Here is a 22,173-nt window from a genome sequence, read left to right as displayed (position 1 = left end):
AAATCTCCTACCCTACCTTTAACACTTCTCCATCAGGTATGACCTGAACTCTAACGCACTGCCTTGGATTCCAACATAGTCTTTTAGTCGGGACAGGTGGATGTCATCATGGTCCACTGTGAGGTCGAGTGTGGCTAAAAGAATATCATTAAAAACTTGTAGTAGTGCAGTTTCTGTGCTGGGTTTTAAAACCTCGAACATTTTATGTTCATCTAAAAACACATTCAACTGACTTTTGACTTTTTCTAAAATCTGTTTTTGGAAATTGGTCTAAAATTTGAGAGGACAGAAATGTCAAGACCAGGCTTCTGGATTAGAGGCTGTACCACGGCCTGCTTAAAACCAAGGGACAGTACCATTTGTGAGACTGCTGTTAATCGTTGAGCACATCTGGAGCTACGGCTGGATAAACCTCTTTAAAGAGACAGGGTGGAAGACGGTCATTAGGGGAACCAGAGAGCTTCATATGACCCACATGTTTTTTTCTTTATTCTGGACTATTTTGTCCTTTGTTTAACAAAACACTGCAAAACAACATAAGAGCTTGTGGCCTCAGCCAGGTTCTAACAAAACAAAAAACACACACAAATAAAGCTTTATATCTGCACTTAAATAAAAACCAATAATACCCAATAATAATTACAAAATTAAAGGTCATTTACAACTTAACTTTTGTTACATATTACAATAAACCTGTGGTAAAAAAGAGCTGTGGAATCCGTTTTAAATTAAAACCAGAAATACTTGAAAAAGAAAAAGCACAATATTTTTAATGAATATGATAAGATTACACATTTAATTTGTCCCAAGACGGCGAGATTTTATTTTATTTTATTTTATTATTTACTTCCTGAAACCTTTTATTTTTTACCCAGGATTCTTTGCTTTCTCGGACTTCCGGGTTCGCTCCTGCGGCTCCTCAGAACTTCTCTCCCGGTCATGAGGACAAACGTTTAAACACAAGAAACCGAATTTCCAGCTTCGTCTCATCGAGTAAACTTCAGGTTGGACACCGGAACACGTACGGACTCTATGAATCGACGGAAAACAACAATTTTTATTCGTCCCGTAAGTAAGATTAAACTTTTTCGTTAAAAGTTTCGTAAAGTTTTATTGCGTCGGCTAGCAGGTAGAGCAGCGAGATCACGCAGAAGGAAGGTTTAGAATGAAACAAACCTGGTTATCTGGTCATACACTCAGAAGTAGAACTAGTATTTAGAGCTGTCAGCAGTTTTTACTTCCTGGACGAACTTTACATCCACAGACGCGTCTGCCCGCAGTGAATCTGTCCGGAACTGATGCGGAATATTTGTGTTTTTTTGTGTCACAGTCGCCAGATCTTGAAAAATGGAGAATGCACACAGAACTCAGAGGAAGCTGTCAACCACAGGAGACAGCCTGTACACAGTCCTGGGCCTGGAGAAAGGAGCATCTGCAGAGGAAATCAAAAAGGCCTACAGGTGTGTTTATTCATTCAGAGCCAAAATAAATGGTTAATATTAACAGTTTTCCCCCAGATTTAACTCTTAAGGGTTACAGTGATAACAATTAAATGAGACAGTTTCCAAAGGTGCCATCAACCCCGAAGTAATTTTACAGAAATCCTTTTAATTATCCATATTTTATCACTTATGAAAATCCTTGACTACACAGCAGGACTCCTCTGTACAAACCTGAACATAAACCAACCTTAACCCTTTATCAGATAACACACCTGACGACAAGGAACTGGTGCTCCTTGTCACCAGCTGATGTCGTCAAGATATGGTGCTGCTCAAACTTCCATACATGCTCATGCTTAGTTTTACATTTTCAAAAATATCCTGGATTAATGTTGTCCGAAACGAAACAAGAAAAGGGTTAAACCTGCGTACTTCCTCTCCTCTGTCTTTGTGGACAGTAACAGAACATGTGTGGGCGTAAATATCTTTTAATTCCTGTTATCCTGCGTTCAGTCGTTCAGATTTCTTGTGTAATAGAAACGATCTGATTAACAGAATCTGATGGATCTGAGCTGTGACCCTCACACACTTTTTTTCCTCCCAGGAAGCTGGCATTAAGACATCACCCTGACAAGAACCCAGACAACCCAGAGGCTGCTGAGAAATTTAAGGAGCTCAACAATGCTAACTCCATCCTCAGCGATGAGAACAAGCGTAAAATCTATGACGAGTATGGATCCATGGGTCTGTACGCGGCCGAGCAGTTTGGGGATGAAGGTGTCAAATATTATTTCCTCATGTCCAAGTGCTGGTTTAAGGTACGTAGTGTTTGAATGTGCGTTCAGACGTGGATTGGAACTGTATACTGATTCTCCCCCTTTCCTTTAGACCCTGTTGGTCTGCTGCAGTATTTTCACCTGCTGCTGCTGTTTCTGCTGCTGCTGCTTCTGCTGTGGGAAGTGCAAAACACAAGAGGACGAGGAAAACATCATCCACATAGACCCTGAGGACCTGGAGGCGGAGATCAGGGAACAGGAAGCAGGTAAGAGACGCGGCTGTTCTGATGATTGAACATAAAACATACTCAGCTGTGGTCTTTATAATGAACACACGGCAAATATTCTGTTTGCAAGTTTGTGGTTATGACGAATCAAAGTTTGACAAAGAGATAAAAGCTTAGTGTGTCTGAGTCTTACTGATACACTGTGATGTCTCACTTCCTGGGGAAAGTCACCTTACATGAAACCACCCAGTCTGCTGTGGCTGATGATAACGAGTGTGTTGTTTTATCCTAATTAAAGAGTGATTTCTGACATAGTACTGTCAGAGTACAAATACGTTGTTTATGCTAAGCTATGTTCACATCTTGTGAGGAAGCATTGTGAGCTTTTCTCAGTGCAGAATTCTTTTTTTACAGCAGGAGGCCATGTTATAGTTATTCAGCCGAGCTCTAGTGATGCCAATATAACGTCGGGTCCTTCTTCAGGTAACGTTCACCTGTGTTCAGCTCACTGCTGCCCCGTGCTGCTCGACTCAGGTCCCAAAGCTTCAGCAGCTTTCAACACAAATCAAATCACATGCTTATGTCTGGATTGATTTTGGTGGGAAAAATGCAATCAGTGTTGATTTTTAAAGCTTTTCGTGCTGCTTATTGTGCGTGTGAAGCCTTTGTGTTGATGTGGCATTTCTTCTCTTGTCATATTTGTCAGTGCTGAATGATTGTATTGTTTTTTAAACTGCATGAGCAAGCATGTTCCTATAGCTGGCAACACTACCTGTGTTTACAACATTATGTTATCAGTAAGGAGAGGCTAATGGGCGCCATAAATGCTACACTTCATACATTATTATACATTATAATTTTATGATTCCTCCATAACCAGAATAATAAATCCCTTTAAGCTTCATGGCTTTTTATGAGCTGTCTTCAATCACTAGTTCAGATATTTATAATGGAGTTTCATCCTTTGAGTGGTTGTCTGGCGCCATCATCAGGCTGGTTTGCATTCAAACACGCTAACCTAAGATGAAGAAATGGAGACATCTTGTCTCTGTGTCCTCTTGCTGAGGTGTAAACGGTAGAAACAGAAGCTGTCCTCTAATACGTTACATTTTCTGCTTCCTCTGCAGGTGAGGATGTACCCATTGTAATTCAGCCTCAAGCAGCCAACAACACTTCAGGGCCTCATCGGCCGTCCTCAGCTGATTCCTCAGCCACTCAGGTAACTGAGGAATCAGCTGAGGAAGGAATGACAGAGTGATTGAGCTGTGGCAGTCCTGAGAGCGCCGGATTCTGGACCACATCTCATCATCATCATCACCAGCAGCAGCAGCAGCAGCAGCAGCAGCAGCAGAGTGGATGATGAGTATAAATGCAGTTTTTTGTGTTTGAACGTCTTCCCTCAAACACAGTCATCTCAGAGGTTTATATGTTTACATGAATCGAGCAGCGATGTGATTGTGTCATAGTTTTTATCTTTGATCCACTCTCATATTTATTTTTTTAAACTTGTTTCTGAATTTTGGGAATATAAATGACATAAAAGCCATGCAGATCAAAGTCTGAGTTTTTCAGGTGCACTTTAAACTCACAAGTTCACAGTGAAAATCCTCTGAGAACAGTGCAAAGTTCAGAAATGTTTTAATATTATATATTTAATACTATATATATTTTTAATAAACTTAATCAGGTTTTCCAGACTCTTATAGGCCAACCACTCTATGTGCACTGTGGACATGAAATAAAGGGCTTACAGTCAGGGTGGACCAAGACCGAGATTCCTCAAGGTCAGCTGGACGCTGTGACCAAACCAGACTGTATATTTAAAATCTTAGATCTTAACAGTATTTGACATGATCATGATTAACGAAACAACATGGACAATAACAGTACTAGGTCATGAAGGCGGCATTTAGGGTGGAACTGAAGCTAGCAGGTGATTAGCAGAAGAAAATGATTAGCCAAGGGTTAATTCTCGACGGCTTCCCTGCCTTCCCTACGCTAACCGCCTCCTGGCTCCAGCTCCATTCTGACATACACACAGTATGAGCATGTCCTCCGTCTTCTCTAACTCTGAAGGTGGTGCTGTTGGTTAGCTTGCTGCACAGAAGCACACAAGGTGGTGGAGAGGCACCTTTTAAGCATCGCACAGATTGTTCTAATTGTTTGTACACTTGGACACTAAAACCAACTTTGTCAAATCTTTTCCACTGTGTGCCATGATTATTTTGTAAATTCAGAGCTATATTTTAAATGATATATTGAGATAAAGCCTAATAGGTGTCACTCGTGTTTATATGTTTATATTTTGGGTCATCTGTATGTAACAGAGGTGTTAATTTAGCAACATGTTTTTAATATTTTATTCCATTCCCACATGTTTCTGTTTGTTCCACTGTTCAAACTGTGTAAAGTGAATATTTTTCTGAAATAAACTTCTGTAAATGCCCTCGAGCTTCACTGGTTTTCATGTCTGTGAGCCACACGTCTGCGCTCTGCCATTGGCTCCTGTCGTGCTCCACCTCTGACAGATAAGGAGTGTTGGAGCAGGTGGTGAGTTGTCCACAGTTTTAGGAAGCTGCTGATGTTAAGCCACATGAGCGTATGAAGCTTTCAATGGATTCAGAGAAACAACCTCTTATTGAGGCACAGATGGAGCCGCTTACAGGGTATGTACTGCACCTCACATGTGCGTAGATGATGCAGATATTTTTTGACGGTTCTGTTTTGTCTGCTGTGAGGACCAGTCCTCCGGACAGCAGACACATGTGCTCAGACTTGGAGTTCAGTGATGAAGCCTCCGGTGTGGACGTGCCTGAGTGGCTCTGCTGGGAGACGGGGACGATGTTGGGGACAGAAAGTGACACAAGACATCGGGCCAGGAGGAAACTCCTCATTGCTGCCGCCGTCAGCCTCGTGTTCATGACCGGAGAGGTGATTGGTAAGCTACACGAGTTCCTCTTGACTTTTTACGCTACATGCACACCCTCTTCCTCTGGCAGTCTGAAGCGATCCGTCTCCTCTGCAGGTGGATACGCCGCCCACAGTCTCGCCATCATGACGGATGCAGCTCATCTTCTGACGGACTTTGGCAGCATCACGGTCAGCATCTTCTCCCTGTGGATCTCAGGCAGGCCACCAACAGAAACCATGAGCTTTGGATGGCATCGAGCAGGTTTCCTCACAGCAGCTTAAGCTGGTTTCAGTGAAACGGAGCTCGTGTCCTGACTGTGCTGGATTTTCTGTGTCTTCAGAGATCCTAGGTGTTCTCCTGTCCGTTGTGTCGATCTGGGCTGTGACTGCAGTTCTCGTCTTAACGGCCATACAGAGGATCCGTGATGGAGACTATGAGATCGAGAGCCAGATTATGCTCCTAACCTCAGGTTGTGCTGTGGGGGTCAACGTCCTGTGAGTCTTCTGAGATTACTTCTGTCTGTTTTAGAGGTCAGTACGCGGTGCTCCCCTCTGAAAACACTCTTTACTTTTAGGATGGTCCTGATCCTGCACCAGTCTGGCACCTCACATGGCCACAGCCACAGGTTTCCCTCCAGCCAGCAGCAGGTGGACAAACACAGTCAGACGGACGGGCACAGTCACAGCAACGCAAGTGTGAAGGCAGCTTTCATTCACGTGGTGGGAGATCTGCTCCAGAGTGTCGGCGTCCTGCTGGCTGCCGCCATCATTCACGTCTGGGTCAGTGTCAGCAGAAACCGGTCAACGTTTCTGCAGGACCTTCCACTAATCACATTCATGCATCCCTCACAGCCTCAATATAAAGTAGCAGATCCTATTTGCACGCTCCTGTTCTCCGCTGTCGTCGTTGGGACGACACTTCTTCTTACAAAGGATGTTTTTAGGATACTGATGGAAGGTAAACACACTTCCTTCTGGTTGTGGGGACGTTAATGACATGAGTTATTTATGCAGTCTGTCTGATTTCTGCAGCTTCACCTCAGAACCTAAGCAACAGTGCCGTGAGAGAGCTGCTGCTGTCTGTGAGAGGAGTCACTGCTGTTCACAGTCTGCACATGTGGAGCCTCAACATGACTCACATTCTGCTTTCAGTCCACGTGGCCACAGGTAGAAGTTAAATCAATCCTCCTGATCTCAGAGTAAAGAAAAAGAATCAGACACAGATAATCGAGCTTGTCTCTTTGTCTACTCAGAGGAAGATGCAGATTCGCAGCTTATCCTCAGGAGGACAACAAAGCTCCTGCGCTCAGAGTTTGGCTTCTCCAGCATCACGGTTCAGGTGGAGCGTGGCAGGACGTCTGCTGACAGTCATCAGTAAGATGGCTGCTACGACATTAAGGCAGGAAAGCACTGGTTGCTCCTTCTTAACCGAGTCAGGAAGAAGTCTGACACATTTTGCAAATAAACCGAGCTATGGTGAAAAAATGTGAAAACAAGTTTTTGAAATCCAAACTGTAAGACCGCCTCTGTTGTAGCATCTAAGACCCCGTTCACACTGGGGAAATCAATCCGGCTAGAGCGGGATTCGGGCCATATCTGGATATATCCGGATAGTTTTCGGCCTGAACGGACTTTGTATATTACGAGGCGCCACCTAGTGGTTTGGAGGACAGCAAACAAGCCAGATTAAGTCGGATTAAGCCGGATTGAGCGCGGACACAGAGTTTAGACTGATTCACAAATATCGGCTTTTATATAAAAAGGTGAAAGGATCCGGCTACTTTCTGAAGTGTTATTCCTCGACATGTAAACAGCTGGTGGTGTGTGTTTGTAAGTATTTACTCATGCTGCTACACTGGTCACAGTGCAGCTACTTCTCCGTCCGATACTGAAAAAGCTTAAGTTAATTGGCACGACAAATTGCCAAAGAATTGATATTTATTTATGTAATTATTTGAGCCTGTATTTGTTTCTAACATTAAAATGTATTCTCCAACATCTTTTAAACGCTCTGTCAGATTAACTTCACTTCAGAAAAGTCTTTCCAACACATTTCCTTAATTTGATTTTTTGCAGCATCAATGTCAATTTATTCCAACTGGCCATCCTGGTTGGAGTAAATAAGTAAGTACACTTCTTCAGACCACACAGGCACATAATTATCAGGTTGTACATTCAGCACAACAAATTCATTCAAAGAAATAAGTACAAATAATACACATTATTTTGGAAGGTAAAGTCCGGATGGAAGTCCTGGTTGAACAAAAATTCTTAAGTTCTTAATTGGCAGTAAAAAAAAAACAAAAAACAAAAACACAACACTAGGTAACAGCAGGACGCTCTGTGGTCCCTGTAGCCTAAAAGTATCTCTGCAGATAAGAATGTGAGAGTTAAATTGTTCAACATACCACCAGAACCATGCTGTGTGGGAAAGCTGTCCTCAGTGTGTCGACCCGGGGTGTCTGTCTTTCCAGTAGTTCCCGTAGGCCTCCTGGAACATGTTCTTGCAGGCGATTTTAGCTTTGAGTTTGGAGCAGATGAGGAAGGAGCCGCCCATCTTCCTGTGGAGGGAGTAGGTTTCCTCCGGAGGCGGCGTCAGTCGCTCCCTCAGCATCACCGGGATGAGGCTGTGGATGCGCTCGGTCGTGCTCTGAGTTCCGAAGTCGAAGGCCTCCGAGGACGAGAAGGCTTCCCCGAGGATCATCACGGCGTCCACGTGGGCGCTCTCCATCGTCTGTAAGAGGACGGCAGAAAAACAACAGGCTTTGAAGGAAACGTTAGACCAATGAGGGAAAGAACTTGAATGTGGAAGCCACCAACATTATTGTTAGAGCACGAGAAAGATGTTTGTCACCTTTGATTCGTATCCTGTGAGGAACTTCATTTCTCTGGATCTCTGCAGGACTCCTTCTCTGTCCTTTTCTGCAGCTGCTTTTATTACCTGATGCGGGAAACACACAGGTGAGTTTTTCTAGCCTCTGAGCCTTCATACTGGGTCGTTATAATAATAAACGTGTGTGTTGTTCTCACCTCGATGTAGGTGTCAGTGAAGCTCTTGTCAAACCCTCGCGTAGCTCCAAAGTCCAACAGTGCAACCTGAAGACATGAAATCAGAAAACTGCTCAGGGGACATGATATATAATTGTGTGTCACTCTGATGGAAACTGACCTTGTGATTCTGAGGATCAAAGAAGAAGTTGGACCAGTTTGGATCCGTCTGCATGTATCTGAACTCAAAAAGTTCCCTCAGACATAAAATCAAGATTTGCTCACAAATCTGGAGGAAGAAAAGGAGACAGGCTGCCGTTATTACATGTGTAATTGTGTGTTGAGTACAGACATGCTGAAGTGCTGACATGTCTCCGGGATTTAAAGTTGGCATGTCTTGAATAGCGCAGGTGTTAACTCTGCACTGTAAGTGATGTAGAGTACCTCATTCCTGAGCTCCTGAGAGAGGTCTGTGGCCTGGTCCAGGGGGAAACCGGGCACCAGCGTTGTGGTGAGGACGTGCTGGCTGCTCAGCTCGTCAATCACATCAGGCACGTAGAAGAAAGGGTGATCCTTCAGCAGCTCTCTGACACACAAACAAGGACGAAGCAGCAAGGACATGTCAGAGGAGGCACTGTTAAAGGGGGCATTTGTAAAAAATATAGTTGTAGTATCTCTCTGCAAAAGGAGCAGCTGTTCAGATCGTAAACACTGCTTCAGTTTGACCGACTGTCTTCACATAGACATCATAGACACTTGCCAGACATTACTGCTGCATAAAAAGCACCCAATAACACACCAGCATGAAGGTCCAGCTAGCAGCAGAGACCAGGCCTCATGCTGGAGAGAGAGCCCTTTATAAGTGGCATGAAAGGAAAGAGATCCATGCTAGGTTAAGGACAAACCCCAGCTTCCCACCAGTTGTTTACACAGAGCTGTAGCCACTTTGACAGCCTGTCCATCAACATCACTGATGATACCTGTTTGTGCTACTTTTTTGTCCTCTTGTGTTAGTCTGCGAGCACACTATGATCCACAAAGTCTGTGGAAGTGTTAAAAGTTCTCTGGATGCTGGTCCATCCCCATATTAAAATGCCCAACTTTACAGCAGAAATAAACATGTTTACAGTGTAGTTTAAAACATGTTTTGGTCTCAATTGAAAAAACTTCTTTTTTAAGTTTCAGTTAATTATATGAAGACCTAAATTGAAGCATGATTATGGCTGTGACTGCACGAGCTGCCTGCTTCCGTGACTGCCTGCCTGCCCGCCTCGGCTCCTCTTTGCCTGTATTAGGAGTTAGGCAGACCGCCAATGTGCCGACGGTCGGAGCCTCCGAGACTCCAGACTCTTCAGAAACCTTCGAGTGATGTCACAGACACTCTTTCCATGCTTACATACTGTCTACGGGATATTATACGATGACATGGCAGACGTGCTGGTTATCATATGAGGAGGAAAAGTTAACTTAATGTGAGAGAAATTTGTAACATTTCAGTTGACAGCCTGTCTGCTCGGTGCTGGTTCAGGTAGCTCCACTGGATTTCTGGATACAGATGTCTGCATTCATCACAATGAGCATTTGATAATATTTGGATTTACATCATGACACATGGTTTCCTTGTTGTCAATACACCAGCAGAGGTTTGGAATTAAACAAAAGAAAATACTTTGTAGTAAGAATGAGCTGCGATGCCACCATGACTGGACCAGCAACACAAATAGTGGCTCGAATGGTGACAACAACTTCATTACTAGAATGTCCGAGACACAAAAACACGTACGGACGGTTTGAGTCGCAGGTGAATTCTGGGAAATGGGCTGAAAAAAAAAACAAAAAACAAAACAAAAAAACAGCTGACTTGGCACCAGAAGTGAATACAAAACAAAAGCAAGATTACTACCTCAGACCCAAAACCTCAAACTGGACCTCACAATTATCCTGTGAATCCACAGCTCAAAACTGGGGCCCCTAAAGGAGAAGATATAATCAGTCCCTGGGCTGGACTAAGAAGAAATGTCTGGGAACAGCGTCTGGCTCCGTGCTGTTTAGACTTCAAGTAAAAGAGTAAAAATGAATGTGAAGGGACTCACTGGAACTTTCTGGCACACTTTGCCTCCCTTACGTAATCACACTCCAGCGCCAGCTCACGGCTCATGACCTCAATAAGGTGCTCAGGAAACAGACCTGTGGGAGGGGACAAGAACAGTATATTGACTATAGTGGAGGTCAAAGACATCAGACAATAGCAGCTGTTAGCATTGGAAAGATAAAAAACCTTCAACAATGTTACCTTCAGGCAGCGCGTTGCTTAAACTCAGAGCGGTCATGATATTATTCACATCGCTGTCGATACTTTTTGCAACTCCGGGGTACTGAGGGGAAAAGACTGGATTGTGAAATGATGTCACAGCCGACGTCAGCGCTTTATCTGTGCGCACACAAACTCACCTGGATTTTCATGGCTACCTCTCTGCCGTCCTTCAGCCTCGCTAAATGCACCTGACCGATGGAGGCGGCCGCAAAAGGCTTCTCCTCAAAGTACTCCAGCTTGTCCCTCCAGTTTGGGCCGAGGTCGCTGCTGATAGCTTTCTGCAGAGAGAGAGACAGACAGAGAGGAGGAGAAACGATGAGTGATTCACAGAGGAAATGTGGTCACTGATTGAACTGTTTGTTCTTACTGTACCATCATCTGCTTGGTGGGCATGAAGTCTGCACTCTGACGAACACGCTCAAAGATTTTGGCCAGCTGAGGGTTTATAAAGGCGTCATCTGGAAGAAATTAGGAAGAGTACAGTGCAGTTAAACACACACACTAAATAAATCATCATTTGAACTGGAAAAAGGTGCATTTTTATTTGTTTTAAAAGCTTCTGTCAGTGTTTAAAGGACCTACACATGTAAAATCTCCAAAATTATCTTCATTAAAACTTCAATTAACGGAATATTTGCTACAAACCAGATACCAGATAATTGCTAACATTGCATGTAGGCCCACAAATGATGCAAATGTGTCAGCACTGAAATAAAAACTCTGCCCAGATATATTGGTGCATTGGTCTGAGTGCCCAAAGAGAACCAGGTGTGCGCTAATCATAGGTCCACAGCCGGTCTAAATGCGGCTAAAGGTAAAGCTACACAATCAGCAACCTGCCAGCCAGAGAGCTGCTACCAGAACACCGCTCAGAGATGAGTGAAATACAACACTGTTAAGAATGAACCAAAAACAAATAATATGGGGGCTGCACACCAAAACAAAGCGCTTAAAGGCAAAGGAACACTCACACTCAGTTAAAAACATGACCCACAGCAGCTTGATGTGCAAAAACAATGACAAGGTCTTCATTTGATTTCCATTGTTCAACCAAAACTGTCAAAACTTATACTAAACGTTATGATGTCAAAAGGAAAAAAAACAATGTAAAACACCTTCAAAACAATCGCTGGTAAACGACCTTGTGTGTTCCTGAAAAGTTTGCGGAGGATTTATCTGTAGAAAACAAACGCTTAACTCTGTGACTCTGCTAGAATGATAATACATGAGAGGCCCCGGGCGGAGGCTGGGAGCAAAACAACACCGTTACTGTAAGCGTGGCGTTTAAACACACAGCGGTGTCAGGTCAGACTCTGCTGCCCACAATAGCTCAGCTGGAATGGCACTTATTGTGTTCAGCTGGTCGCAGGTTTATTTTCGGGGATGACATTTCGCCATTAGCCAGCGAGTCTGAATCATAAACATGCTGAAGTCTTGTTGTGAGGTTGAAGTGTCAGATAATAAATTTGTTATTTGTGTGATAAAAGCTGAACCTGTGTTTGCACACTGACACATGCCTCAGCGGTGTGAGAGACGTCCAGATGTCCTTGTGTCACGTTAAGAGAGTCACTAAAACATTCATTTATTCATGTATTGATGCTTGATTACCTTGAATACTGAGCATCTGTCCAAGCTTCAGAGCGGCACCGCGAACTTTGCAAAGCGTCCGCACGATTCTTTCAGCGTTGGCTTCAGAGAGGAAGGTGCTCGAATCCAATATGGCTTTGCTGTTTCCTAAGAGAACACACACACACATCAGTCAATCTGTACACATGTTTACAGACAGGGCAGGAAGTGATGTTTTAAAACATAAAACTGTACGAAAGTTCCTATGGATACAACTGAATCAACACCTGGAGGGCTTACACGTCAGATATTGTGAGGTTTAGGTGGGAAATTCTGATCTCCAACGGTCTTGAACGCAGCATAAGATAAGGTTTCCTTGAACAAGCCATTCAACTACATTTAGTTACATTTCTTGACACGTCTGATCCTCAAACTTCATGATTATTTCCACATTCATTTCAAGTTTCAAGCTCTGCTGAGTAACTCTGCTTCAATCAGCATGAACAATCACTCTTTGACCATCGTAACGCTGAACCATTCATCCAAACGCCATCATCTGCTCACCTTGTTTGGGTTTGAAGGTCTTCTTGGCCATCTCTGCGATCGCTCCGATGCCAAGTCCGACTGCAAGACCTGCAAAGAGATTTCCATATTAGAAGATTAGTCGTGATAACAGGACGTGATAACAGCAATCAGCAGGCAGAGGTGGGTCTGATTTCCTGAACCCTTCAGAGGTCAACTTAAGGCCAAACAAGAGCGACAGAAAGGAGTGATATGACTGGAAGTGTGCTGCCCTTTGATGAGGAGACATCGCCGACATGTTTTTATATTAGCTACGATCTCGGGCGTGTTACGGACACATTCTCTCAGCTACTGATACTCTGTAATTCCAGTCATGACACCCTGGATGACCGAGGTCCTGAACGACATCCAAGCTGAAGCCTCACTGTAAGACCAAGCGGTCAAACCAAACAGCAGGTCTGTTTGTAAAAAACAAACAGCAGCACCGACTTTTCACTGGATTACATAACCATGGTCATACCGATGTCCTGCAGAGGGACTTCTTAGTCTCCCATGAGCCCTTGCTGCTCTGGAGGAAGTGCCAGCACAGCCAAAATCATTTGCACAACTTGTTTGCACAACTTCTGTCAGAAATAGTCAAGTTACCTAATAAAATGTCAGGGTCCATTTAGGACTCATACAGTAAATCTAAGAGAAAAAAAGGAAATGTCCGACGACCAGAAATAATCACATTAAAGAAGACGAAAGACCTGTTTTGTGTCCTTTTGCAGCTGGCGAAGACACACAAAGGTAATCAATGCAGGAGTTCACACTGTAAACACAAAGCCGAGACTGACGTTCATCCTCTGAGTTTCAGAGGCTTCAGTGTCCCTCAGAGGCTCCCATCCGTCCATCCGTCCATGCCCGGTAACCTCTGAATATCAGGAAACTTCCAAACAAACTCTGATGCACTTTGACCCGAATACAAACAGATTGTGACCTCAGCCATGTGCTGTTTGTTTTTGTGCTTTTGTGATGACACCCTGAGGATTCAATCAAACCTTTACACTCACACTGTTCAACAACACACACACCTCCACACACACCGAGCGGCGGAGCGTCCTAAACCTACCTCCAAAGTTCACCAGCCTTCCTATCCGAGTGACGGGCACCTTCCTCTCTCTGGCTTTTTCACTGAGCTGAAATAAAAACTGAACTTTAACAAGTTGACTTGAGTCCTCCAACATCCTGATGATGACTTTAGTAAACACACGGCGAGAGCATACCACTTGCTTATGCTGCTTGAATTCGGTTTTCTTGCTCCTTGCTTTACTGATATCCTCCGACGTCAGCCGCCCCACGGTGGAGTTGTCCTGGTTGAAGAGCCTGGTGTGTGCAGAGAACAGCGGACCGGACCAGTCCCTGTGGCACCTCAGACGTTTAGATCTTCCACCGCAGGTTCTCTGATCGCCACTTCCAATGAAGCAGGCGCTGAAGCACGCGCTCATAGTCGAATATGTGTGAAACCGGGTCACCCTGTGGACCTCTTTGTGTTTGTTGAACGTATCCTGGATGAAAAACCACAAAAATAATTTCAAGTGACAGCAAATGTGCAAATGTCCACACTGAAGAAGCCGGAAATAAGCAGAATTTAGACATTTTGGTAGAACCTAAATGAGCAAAGTTCTCTTTCCTCATCTCTTCAGGTGAAGATTGTGGTGATTTTAAAGAACAAAAAGTAAAACAGGGATCAATCCTGCCTAAAGATGCCGTTTAGACCCAGACTGAGGTCTTTCAGAGCCCTGTGTGCACACAGAGGTACATGAACATCTGTAATGTTCATGTACCTGAAGCTGCTGTTGTTGATGCGGACAGAAACACACAGAGCAGGTATCTGGGTGGCATGTTTGTGAAACGTGATCTGAGGCATGATGATGATGGCCAAATCACGGCTGACTGCTCACCCTTGCTGATGTGGCCATGTGATGGAAGTTAACCAGCCTCTGGTTCCCGGTGGCAGTCAGGCCGCCCGGTGGAGCCCTGCTGGCCGCCTGCTTCACCCATGTCAGCCCCCTCCAGACCACCGTGTCACCTGTCATGGTAACGTCCTGTGGAGAATGGCAGGAGGTCAGTGGTTATGATGGACACATGAGAAGCAACAAACAAAAAATGTGAAAAATGTCCAAAACAAACCAGTGAAAAGTCTTTAAAACATTAAAAAAGAAGTTAATTCAAAGTTCCACTCACCGACAGCAGCTTCGCAACACAAACCCTCTGAGCTCAGTGAGCATGCAGAGCAGCCAGCATTGTGCAAACTGCAGCACAAGCCGCCGTTCAACCTTAATTTAACTTGACACAATTCCCTCTCAAAACATCGACTCCAGCGAGGCGGCGAAGGACGGCCCGGGGGGAGACGTTTAACCAGCACCGGGCCAATGAAGCAAAGCTCCGCCGCTGGCTCCCGCTATCAACAAACCGCGCACTGGTCCGACAAACTGTCAGTCGATGGAGAGCTGTCAGCGTGGGAGCGCTGACGTGTCCGCTCTGGGCGGTCCCTGAACTCAGCACGGGGGGCGTTCAGGAGCTGACCCTCAAAGTCGGACGCAAAAAAAAAAAAAAAAAAACATTTTTTAAATAAAATATCCAGAAATACACTTGATTATATTACGTGTGAAAGGACTTTATTTGATGTATCTGTATGTTTTTCGTTCTCATTATGACCAGGAAGGAGTTAGAGGAAGTCTGAAACTGCTGACCTCAGCATGTAGTCATGTTTAGGCCCTCCTCAGCTTTGTCTCTGCCAAACAGTGTGATGTGATCTGCCCTCAGTCTGTGAGACTCTTAGAAACACTCACAGACATGACTTCCTGTCCATTACAGTAATGAGATAGCAGCAGTTTTCTCCACACACAGACGTCTGTTTCTCAAACAGTTCACAGAGCAGTAACAAGGAGCCCCTGAAAGCATCAGTGCCACATGCAGCTGTGAACTGACTGATCCAAACATCAGCTGATATTTAAAGCTACATGATTATAAGCTGATGTCAGTTAGCTGTTGTTTACATTACACGACAGAGATGAGGAAATTCTGGATGTTTTAGTTGTTTTACTTGGAAAAATACACAATGTGTGTTAAGTTGTCATTTTTTCTTTATTTAAGAAGTCAACCAATGACATTTCCTTCCTAAATCCTTAGAGCCTGATGGCAGCCTTCAGCTTGGGGAAGAGTCGCAGGGCGTTTTGCGTCGTCACCTCCATCACCTTCTCCAGCGACACTCCTTTGATTTTACTGATGTACTCAGCAGAGACGCAGATGTTTTTTGGCTCATTTCTCACCTGCAATCAGGAAGCAAAACAGCAATTATCTGGACATAAATAAAACATTTATAATAAAAAAAATAAACTGATACATATTTAAAGTTCACCTGCTTTTCTGGACCAAGAACGGGTGAATCGGTTTCAAGACAGATGTTCTCTAACGGTAACTGCTTCACAAGCTTCTGCTTCTTGGTGCAAAATACACAAAGACGCCTCCATTAATCATTAACGATCAGCGTGATACAGTCAACCAATGAAAACAAAGTCAACAAATGCAGTTTTTACTGAGGACATACAAGAATTTTACTGCATATATGTGCCGAAGAGTCTGACACACTCCACCGATCGGCTGTACCTGCTCACTCCGTATGATGGACGGTGGAAGAGAAAAAAAATATCCAGCCTTCACTCCCTCCATAGCAACAGCTGGTTTCCCATCAAAAGCATGAAGAAGTGCTTTTTCGACACCTAGTGACAACAGAGAGGAACTGCAGTTTACTTCACTGCACTCAAAAAGCTCACTGAGGTGTGACATATAAACTTAGTGGTCCACCTTGCTCCCTCAGGAGGTGGATAGTAGGTCTTCCTGCAGATCTTGAATGGACATTTCTGAATGGACACAAAACATTCAGACATTTTTAGGCCAGTGGGTGTGTTGGTTTTGTCTTTCAGCACAGTCAATTCTTTTACAAACAACAACATAATTCCTACACTCACAGAGGAAGATCCAGCTCTTTGGCAATCTGAGCCTGACGGATGAGGACCTGCCTTTGAGACTCCTTATCTGTGTCACTGTTAACATATCTGGGGGTAAAATCCAAACCAACCTACAAGAGGAAACAAGATTTTAACTGTGAATACAATGTCTACATTAAGCCTCCTGAACCTTTACCTCTCCTATGGCAACAAGTTGGTCTTTGTATTTCTCTATAATGGGCAGAGCAGCATCAAGATCCTGCAGAACAAACACAATCACACAGAAGGTAGTTGGTTATAGATGCACAGAAAAGCAGGAAAACGCATGTGTGGCAATATATGAGGTGTGGCTGATAAACATGTTGTTAAAGCCAGATTATAGGTAAACAATTTTAGTTAATAATGTTTGGATGTAAATATGTTTGATGTATGTTTAATTATATTTAAGACCTGTTCTAATTGAAAACACAAAAAAATGAGACACTAATGTTAATGCTGCATTTCTATTGGCTAAGCTTGGATCCTATAATGTGCATGTAAAATTTTGGAATACTCAGAACGAAGGAGAGCCGACGTGTGTGCAGCTGGAAGGCATATAGCTTTTTGACCGTGGTCTGTGTGTTATTGCCTGTCCATGAATGTTTTCTGTAATTCATATCGCCACATTTTTTAAAATACTGACAAGCCTTTAATGAAGACTACAACCAAGAATAAAAGAAGATAAAAGACAACCAGTTGGTTGGTGAGTTAGTATTCAGTGTGGATAATTGGGCTACACAGGTACGAGTCAGAAAACTTAAGCTGCCTACACGAAGAAGTGGCTGAAGACGTATTAAGATGTATGACCGAAAACTTGCCACAACACATGATTAAGCATAATGTGTGAAGTCATCAGACTTCACCTGCAGTTTTTGACCGTGATAATTAGGTCAGCTTCTTAAAGTCAAAGACCCTGACCTCTACAAAGCAGGAATATGCATGCTCCAGTTAACAGGGGAGGACCTCCTTCTACCTGAGGACACACATGTATCAGCCACTCTGTATGGGTGCATCAGCTGGAGCTTGTACCTGAAGAGAAGCACCTCTCTGTTTCTCTGGAGAAGCCTCTTGGACTGGGTGGACTCCTAAGCAGGGGAAAATAAAACCTGGAAACCTGAGAAAAAAAATAATTGTCACTTATATGGAGGCTGTAACACAATGCAGCTTCAGTGATAGAAATGTTTACCTTTGTGACAACTGAATAATCTTCTCAAATTCTCCAGCATGCTCAGCCACAGCTAATATTCCCAACAATCCAGCCTGGACAACAACAGCGCAACAAATTTAAAGCTTAAAACACGCACTGTCTGCCTGTAAACTTCCAGATTAATGCTCACCTTTTTTGAATTCTCAACCACCTCCTCCAAGTCCTAACAACACAACAGAAACACGTTAACGTCTCATAATGTGTTTAAAAGATAAAACATATGTTTAGGTTTCTGCAAAGTGCCGCCACACCTGGTCAAAATCCCTCGCAGAGATGTGACAGTGACAGTCGATGTAGCCCTGCATGTGGACGTCGTAGCGCTCCAGACCAAAACATTAACCCACTTCCTGAAAGAAAAACGGGGTGCGCATGCGCACATTCGTCGAGGCGCGAGATTCAGAATTCAGCGCAGCCCGGGAGGGCGGAGTCCTCTAAACTGTGCTTGTTGCACGAAACTGTGGATCCCTGGACACAAATCGAACGTGTCCCGTGTTTTACGCGGAAGTTGCCGTCTGTTTTGGTCGTGCGGCTCTTACACCGCTTGTTTCTGTGCGTCTTTGCTGTCATGCACTCATTTCCGTCAACTTTACGCTTCATCATGTGATATGATATTAAATCCGGTCAAGTGATTTGAAATGGGAGCTTTGGCCGTTCCGTCTTTAGTCGCTCTGGTGCTGATTGGAACCAGCAGAGCCCAGTACAAACCAAACTGGGAATCTCTGGACTCCAGACCGCTGCCAGAGTGGTACGATCAGGCCAAGTTCGGCATCTTTATCCACTGGGGAGTGTTTTCAGTACCGAGCTTTGGCAGCGAGTGGTTCTGGTAAAGTCCTTCCTTCAGCTTCATTAATAATTAAACTTTTGCCATGTAGGTGAAATACTGTGATTGTTTTCTGTGTGTATGTATCTTCCAGTTCTGCCTTTTCTGTTCCAGGTGGTACTGGCAGAAGGAGAAACTGAAGCCGTATGTGGACTTCATGCAGAAGAATTATCCTCCAGACTTCAAGTATCAGGACTTTGCACCAAAGTTCACGGCAGAGTTCTTTGATGCCAAAGAATGGACGGACATCTTCGCCTCGTCAGGAGCAAAATACATCGTCCTGACTACAAAACACCATGAAGGTACGAGCCGAGCACTGAGAGCTTCACTGTGTCAGTATCAGTATGAGGAGCTGGGTTGTTCTGTCTCTTTGTCAGGTTTCACACTCTGGGGCTCGAAGACCTCCTGGAACTGGAACGCTGTGGACATTGGACCAAAAAGAGATCTGGTGGAAGAAGTGGCGAGTGCTCTACGTGCTCACAGCGAGCTTCGTCTGGGGCTGTATCACTCTCTGTTTGAGTGGTTTAACCCACTCTTTAACCAGGATGCTGCCAATGTATTTAAAACCAACTACTTTCCAACTCGTAAAACGCTGCCTGAGCTTTATGAGCTTGTTGTCAAGTACAAACCAGAGGTGCTGTGGTCTGATGGGGACGGAGATGCTCCTTCTGAGTACTGGAACAGCACAGGCTTCTTAGCCTGGCTCTATAATGACAGGTGAACAGGCATATACGTTATTTATCTCCTCACCTCTCATGTCTGTAAAATAAATGAACGGATGGATCTTTGTTTCCTGACAGTCCAGTGCGAGACACAGTGGTGACAAATGATCGGTGGGGTTCTGGCTGCATCTGCACCCACGGTGGATATTACACCTGTACCGACCGCTACCAGCCAGGACACCTGCTCAAACACAAGTGGGAAAACTGCATGACCATCGACACAAAGTCCTGGGGCTACAGACGCAACGCTCCTCTCAGAGACTACCTCACCATCGAGCAGCTTGTGGCGGTGAGAGCTGATCCTTTCTGACCTTTAGAAACAGGCAGCAGTCAACTCCTTCCATATTTTTAAGATACAAACACTACAATTTATAATTGCTTACTCTGTGTGTGTGTGTGTCAGACACTGGTAGAGACCGTGTCCTGCGGAGGAAACCTGCTGATGAATGTTGGGCCGACCCACGATGGAAGAATAGCTCCGATCTTTGAGGAGCGTCTGAGGCAGATGGGTCAGTGGCTGAAGGTGAATGGGGAGGCCATCTACAGCACCACAGCATGGCGGGCTCAGAACGACAGCGTCACTCCAAATGTGTGGTGGGTTTTCTGCATCCACCCACATCTCTCTGTTGTTAAGAAGAAGCATGTTATCTACAGTGTGTGTGTAGTTACTGATTGGAGAGACAACTGGTGAATCTAGCTTTCAGATACTGTGCTCACATAAAATCAATAATACTAATCATCACACAGGTACACTTCCAGCCCGCAGGAAAAAGCCGTCTTTGCCATTTTACTTGAGTGGCCGAAAAATGGATCAGTGATTCTGAATGAACCAGTGGTGACACCAGGACAGACCCGGGTAAGCTCAGAGCCACTCCAGAATTCATCTCCAGTTTGATGTAAACAAAGTATGATCATTTGCTGAGTTAGCTCCTACAGGTGTGAGTGTGAATGGTTGTCTGTCTCTGTGTTGCCCTGCGATGAACTGGTGACCCATCCAGGGTGTACCCTCTCACCCAAAGCTAGCTGGGATAGGCTCCAGCCCCCCGTGATCCTGCACTGCAGGACAAGCCAGTTAACAGAAGATGGATGGATGGAAATCCAGTAAAACGTTTACATGTGTTTACAAAGTGTTTCAGTATCGCTGTGGTCTTAGAGGAACCTCCACCACATCAGCTATTTAATTAAAGGATCAATATATCAGCAAACTGGTCTAACCCTGCTAGAATGTCCAATAACCACACTGTCAGGGGAGCTGCTCCTCAGAGCGCTGTTTTCTTTTCTCTGTTTTTATCATCCTTGTGTTGCTTTTTAACAGGTGGAGCTGCTCGGTCACGGGTCGCTGCAGTGGAAGCCTGTAGAACCCAGCGGACTGCAGGTCTCCCTGCCCCAGCTGTCCTTCAGCCAGATGCCATGCCTGTGGGCCTGGACACTGAGGCTGACAGGTGCCAGTTAAAGGGAGGGAAAGCCACATCACATGAAGAAGGAATGACGGAGCAGCTGGACCACAAGACAGACCTGTCTGTCATGATTTTAAATCCCTGGACATGACTTGTCTCTGTCCTGAGGACAAAAACCTCTCTAAATAAATCAGGAATGCATTTTTTACATGATTGTTTCTGAGAAACGTTTAATGTGTGTATTAATCTTTAATCCAGCACACATGTGAGATTGTTTGTGGAGATTTCTGTATTTTTTCACATTCTTTTGCTTTTTGGGTAAACATTGCACTGGTTGTTGGAGTTTGTGCGTGCGACTGTTAAATAAACCCTCTGCTGCTGCACTGTTGCAGAAATAATTCTATTTTCTCATCAGTTTTCTGGCTCTCCTTATGTTGCGCCTCTCTGGCGCCCCCTGCTGCACGAATATATATATAACAGCCTTGTGGGAACGTTTAGTAGCGTCCTAACGGTGCAAAACCGGTCCGTGCACCCCTGCTGCGCACAGACGACCCAGGACAACAACTCTCCCTTCGTATGCACCACAGAAATATCGCTGTAATGTCGCTGTAGCGGTGACCGTGAAGCCTCCTTTTCCCGCACCCTCCGCACCGCGGCCATGACGCGCAACATGTCTCCCCCCCACTCCAGCGCCGCCTCGCAGCGGCTGTAGGTGTGTTTGTCACCTGAGCTGGCGAGTCCTTGTGCAGGGCACATCTCACTGTTGTGTCTGCTCTCTCTGTGTGTGTTGCACGCCTTTAAGGTGGGAGGTCCCTGCTCTGCAAATGTTCCATGACGTGCAGATAGGGGGGTTTGCAAGGGGTTCTCACGTCCGTGCAAACAGCAGCAGCAGCAGCAGGCGATCCCCTCTCAGCCTGCCTGGGACCCGCACATGGCAGAGCTGATCCCCTGAAAACAAACAAACAGAACGCTGTGATGATGCACATGTACATGCAAAACAGGCCTGGCACACAGTGGGGATTATTCAGTCAGTGTTTGTACAATGACAGTCAGCCGAGAGGTTAAATATCAAGCACTGACATTTGAAGGCAGGACTAATCTTTGTATATTTGTATTATTAGCACACAAATATGTAATTTAAAAAAAGAGGGTGAATTCAGGCTCATTTAAGGATGTCCAAATTAAGAACTGGTCCTGTTTTTTGACCAAACCAACTTTATAAATGGCTCAAAAATATGAAAAATAGTAAGA

At 44.6% G+C, this 22,173-nt stretch overlaps 5 protein-coding genes across 14 annotated transcripts; 3 read left to right on the top strand and 2 right to left on the bottom strand.

The window, feature by feature from the left end:
- The first annotated feature begins 878 nt into the window (after positions 1-878).
- dnajc5gb (DnaJ (Hsp40) homolog, subfamily C, member 5 gamma b) lies at positions 879-4,891 on the top strand. 3 transcript variants are annotated; one of them, XM_028394985.1, is made up of 6 exons: positions 879-1,068; positions 1,331-1,460; positions 2,047-2,260; positions 2,331-2,484; positions 2,863-2,928; positions 3,573-4,891. In XM_028394985.1, the coding sequence occupies exons 2-6, from the start codon at positions 1,348-1,350 to the stop codon at positions 3,701-3,703; spliced, it is 678 nt and encodes a 225-aa protein (XP_028250786.1). In that variant the 5' UTR covers positions 879-1,068; positions 1,331-1,347; the 3' UTR covers positions 3,704-4,891. The 3 variants fall into 3 exon arrangements, with proteins under 3 accessions (XP_028250786.1, XP_028250785.1, XP_028250787.1); XM_028394984.1 differs by having other exon boundaries at positions 2,860-2,928; XM_028394986.1 differs by lacking the exon at positions 2,863-2,928.
- A 96-nt stretch (positions 4,892-4,987) lies between these two features.
- On the top strand, positions 4,988-7,343 carry LOC114427150 (zinc transporter 2-like). 5 transcript variants are annotated; one of them, XM_028394983.1, is made up of 8 exons: positions 4,988-5,111; positions 5,184-5,383; positions 5,471-5,617; positions 5,697-5,850; positions 5,931-6,135; positions 6,208-6,313; positions 6,388-6,522; positions 6,609-7,343. In XM_028394983.1, the coding sequence occupies exons 1-8, from the start codon at positions 5,047-5,049 to the stop codon at positions 6,731-6,733; spliced, it is 1,137 nt and encodes a 378-aa protein (XP_028250784.1). In that variant the 5' UTR covers positions 4,988-5,046; the 3' UTR covers positions 6,734-7,343. The 5 variants fall into 5 exon arrangements, with proteins under 5 accessions (XP_028250784.1, XP_028250783.1, XP_028250782.1 ...); XM_028394982.1 differs by having other exon boundaries at positions 5,931-6,313; XM_028394981.1 differs by having other exon boundaries at positions 5,184-5,617.
- On the bottom strand, positions 7,260-15,253 carry coq8ab (coenzyme Q8A, genome duplicate b). Of its 2 annotated transcripts, XM_028394976.1 has the most exons (15): positions 14,972-15,253; positions 14,689-14,832; positions 14,011-14,292; positions 13,857-13,923; positions 12,788-12,856; positions 12,266-12,391; positions 11,030-11,115; positions 10,795-10,935; positions 10,637-10,718; positions 10,437-10,530; positions 8,788-8,929; positions 8,525-8,632; positions 8,386-8,451; positions 8,210-8,296; positions 7,260-8,089 (listed from the first exon to the last, which is right to left on the bottom strand). In XM_028394976.1, the coding sequence occupies exons 2-15, from the start codon at positions 14,821-14,823 to the stop codon at positions 7,796-7,798; spliced, it is 1,779 nt and encodes a 592-aa protein (XP_028250777.1). In that variant the 5' UTR covers positions 14,824-14,832; positions 14,972-15,253; the 3' UTR covers positions 7,260-7,795. The 2 variants fall into 2 exon arrangements, with proteins under 2 accessions (XP_028250777.1, XP_028250778.1); XM_028394977.1 differs by lacking the exons at positions 13,857-13,923; positions 14,011-14,292; positions 14,689-14,832; positions 14,972-15,253 and adding an exon at positions 13,082-13,112.
- A 602-nt stretch (positions 15,254-15,855) lies between these two features.
- Positions 15,856-18,434, bottom strand: LOC114427260 (putative deoxyribonuclease TATDN3). Of its 3 annotated transcripts, none has more exons than XM_028395182.1 (10): positions 18,235-18,434; positions 18,114-18,146; positions 17,963-18,036; positions 17,806-17,890; positions 16,934-16,996; positions 16,759-16,868; positions 16,595-16,650; positions 16,397-16,509; positions 16,149-16,229; positions 15,856-16,059 (listed from the first exon to the last, which is right to left on the bottom strand). In XM_028395182.1, exons 1-10 carry the CDS (start codon positions 18,286-18,288, stop codon positions 15,916-15,918), a joined length of 813 nt encoding a protein of 270 aa, XP_028250983.1. In that variant the 5' UTR covers positions 18,289-18,434; the 3' UTR covers positions 15,856-15,915. The 3 variants fall into 3 exon arrangements, with proteins under 3 accessions (XP_028250983.1, XP_028250984.1, XP_028250985.1); XM_028395183.1 differs by having other exon boundaries at positions 16,149-16,226; XM_028395184.1 differs by having other exon boundaries at positions 16,149-16,223.
- A 52-nt stretch (positions 18,435-18,486) lies between these two features.
- fuca2 (alpha-L-fucosidase 2) lies at positions 18,487-21,325 on the top strand. Its single transcript, XM_028395181.1, has 7 exons — positions 18,487-18,806; positions 18,918-19,105; positions 19,181-19,520; positions 19,604-19,814; positions 19,929-20,119; positions 20,273-20,381; positions 20,841-21,325. The coding sequence occupies exons 1-7, from the start codon at positions 18,619-18,621 to the stop codon at positions 20,976-20,978; spliced, it is 1,365 nt and encodes a 454-aa protein (XP_028250982.1). The 5' UTR covers positions 18,487-18,618; the 3' UTR covers positions 20,979-21,325.
- The last annotated feature ends 848 nt before the right edge of the window (positions 21,326-22,173 follow it).

This window comes from Parambassis ranga, chromosome 22 (genome assembly GCF_900634625.1).
Source record: "Parambassis ranga chromosome 22, fParRan2.1, whole genome shotgun sequence".
Taxonomy (NCBI): Eukaryota; Metazoa; Chordata; class Actinopteri; family Ambassidae; genus Parambassis; species Parambassis ranga.
The sequence above is the reverse complement of the archived record's forward strand: the minus strand, read 5'-3'. Positions and strand labels throughout refer to the sequence as shown.

Bases quoted from the DNA above. Each gene is read 5' to 3' on its own strand.
- dnajc5gb (XM_028394984.1), top strand. From the start codon at position 1,348: ATGGAGAATGCACACAGAACTCAGAGGAAGCTGTCAACCACAGGAGAC. The intron at 1,461-2,046 runs GTGTGTTTATTC...TTTTCCTCCCAG, and splicing joins GAAATCAAAAAGGCCTACAG to GAAGCTGGCATTAAGACATC. The intron at 2,929-3,572 runs GTAACGTTCACC...CTTCCTCTGCAG, and splicing joins AACGTCGGGTCCTTCTTCAG to GTGAGGATGTACCCATTGTA.
- LOC114427150 (XM_028394979.1), top strand. From the start codon at position 5,047: ATGAAGCTTTCAATGGATTCAGAGAAACAACCTCTTATTGAGGCACAG. The intron at 5,618-5,696 runs GTTTCCTCACAG...CTGTGTCTTCAG, and splicing joins CTTTGGATGGCATCGAGCAG to AGATCCTAGGTGTTCTCCTG. The intron at 6,523-6,608 runs GTAGAAGTTAAA...TTGTCTACTCAG, and splicing joins TTCAGTCCACGTGGCCACAG to AGGAAGATGCAGATTCGCAG.
- coq8ab (XM_028394976.1), bottom strand. From the start codon at position 14,823: ATGACAGGTGACACGGTGGTCTGGAGGGGGCTGACATGGGTGAAGCAG. The intron at 10,719-10,794 runs GTGAGTTTGTGT...TTTTCCCCTCAG, and splicing joins AGGTAGCCATGAAAATCCAG to TACCCCGGAGTTGCAAAAAG. The intron at 8,090-8,209 runs GTGACAAACATC...GTCCTCTTACAG, and splicing joins TCACAGGATACGAATCAAAG to ACGATGGAGAGCGCCCACGT.
- fuca2 (XM_028395181.1), top strand. From the start codon at position 18,619: ATGGGAGCTTTGGCCGTTCCGTCTTTAGTCGCTCTGGTGCTGATTGGA. The intron at 18,807-18,917 runs GTAAAGTCCTTC...TTTCTGTTCCAG, and splicing joins TTTGGCAGCGAGTGGTTCTG to GTGGTACTGGCAGAAGGAGA. The intron at 20,382-20,840 runs GTAAGCTCAGAG...GCTTTTTAACAG, and splicing joins TGACACCAGGACAGACCCGG to GTGGAGCTGCTCGGTCACGG.
- LOC114427260 (XM_028395182.1), bottom strand. From the start codon at position 18,288: ATGCAGGGCTACATCGACTGTCACTGTCACATCTCTGCGAGGGATTTT. The intron at 17,891-17,962 runs GTAAACATTTCT...TTTTTTTCTCAG, and splicing joins ATTATTCAGTTGTCACAAAG to GTTTCCAGGTTTTATTTTCC. The intron at 16,651-16,758 runs GTGAGTGTAGGA...GTGTCCATTCAG, and splicing joins AAAGAGCTGGATCTTCCTCT to AAATGTCCATTCAAGATCTG.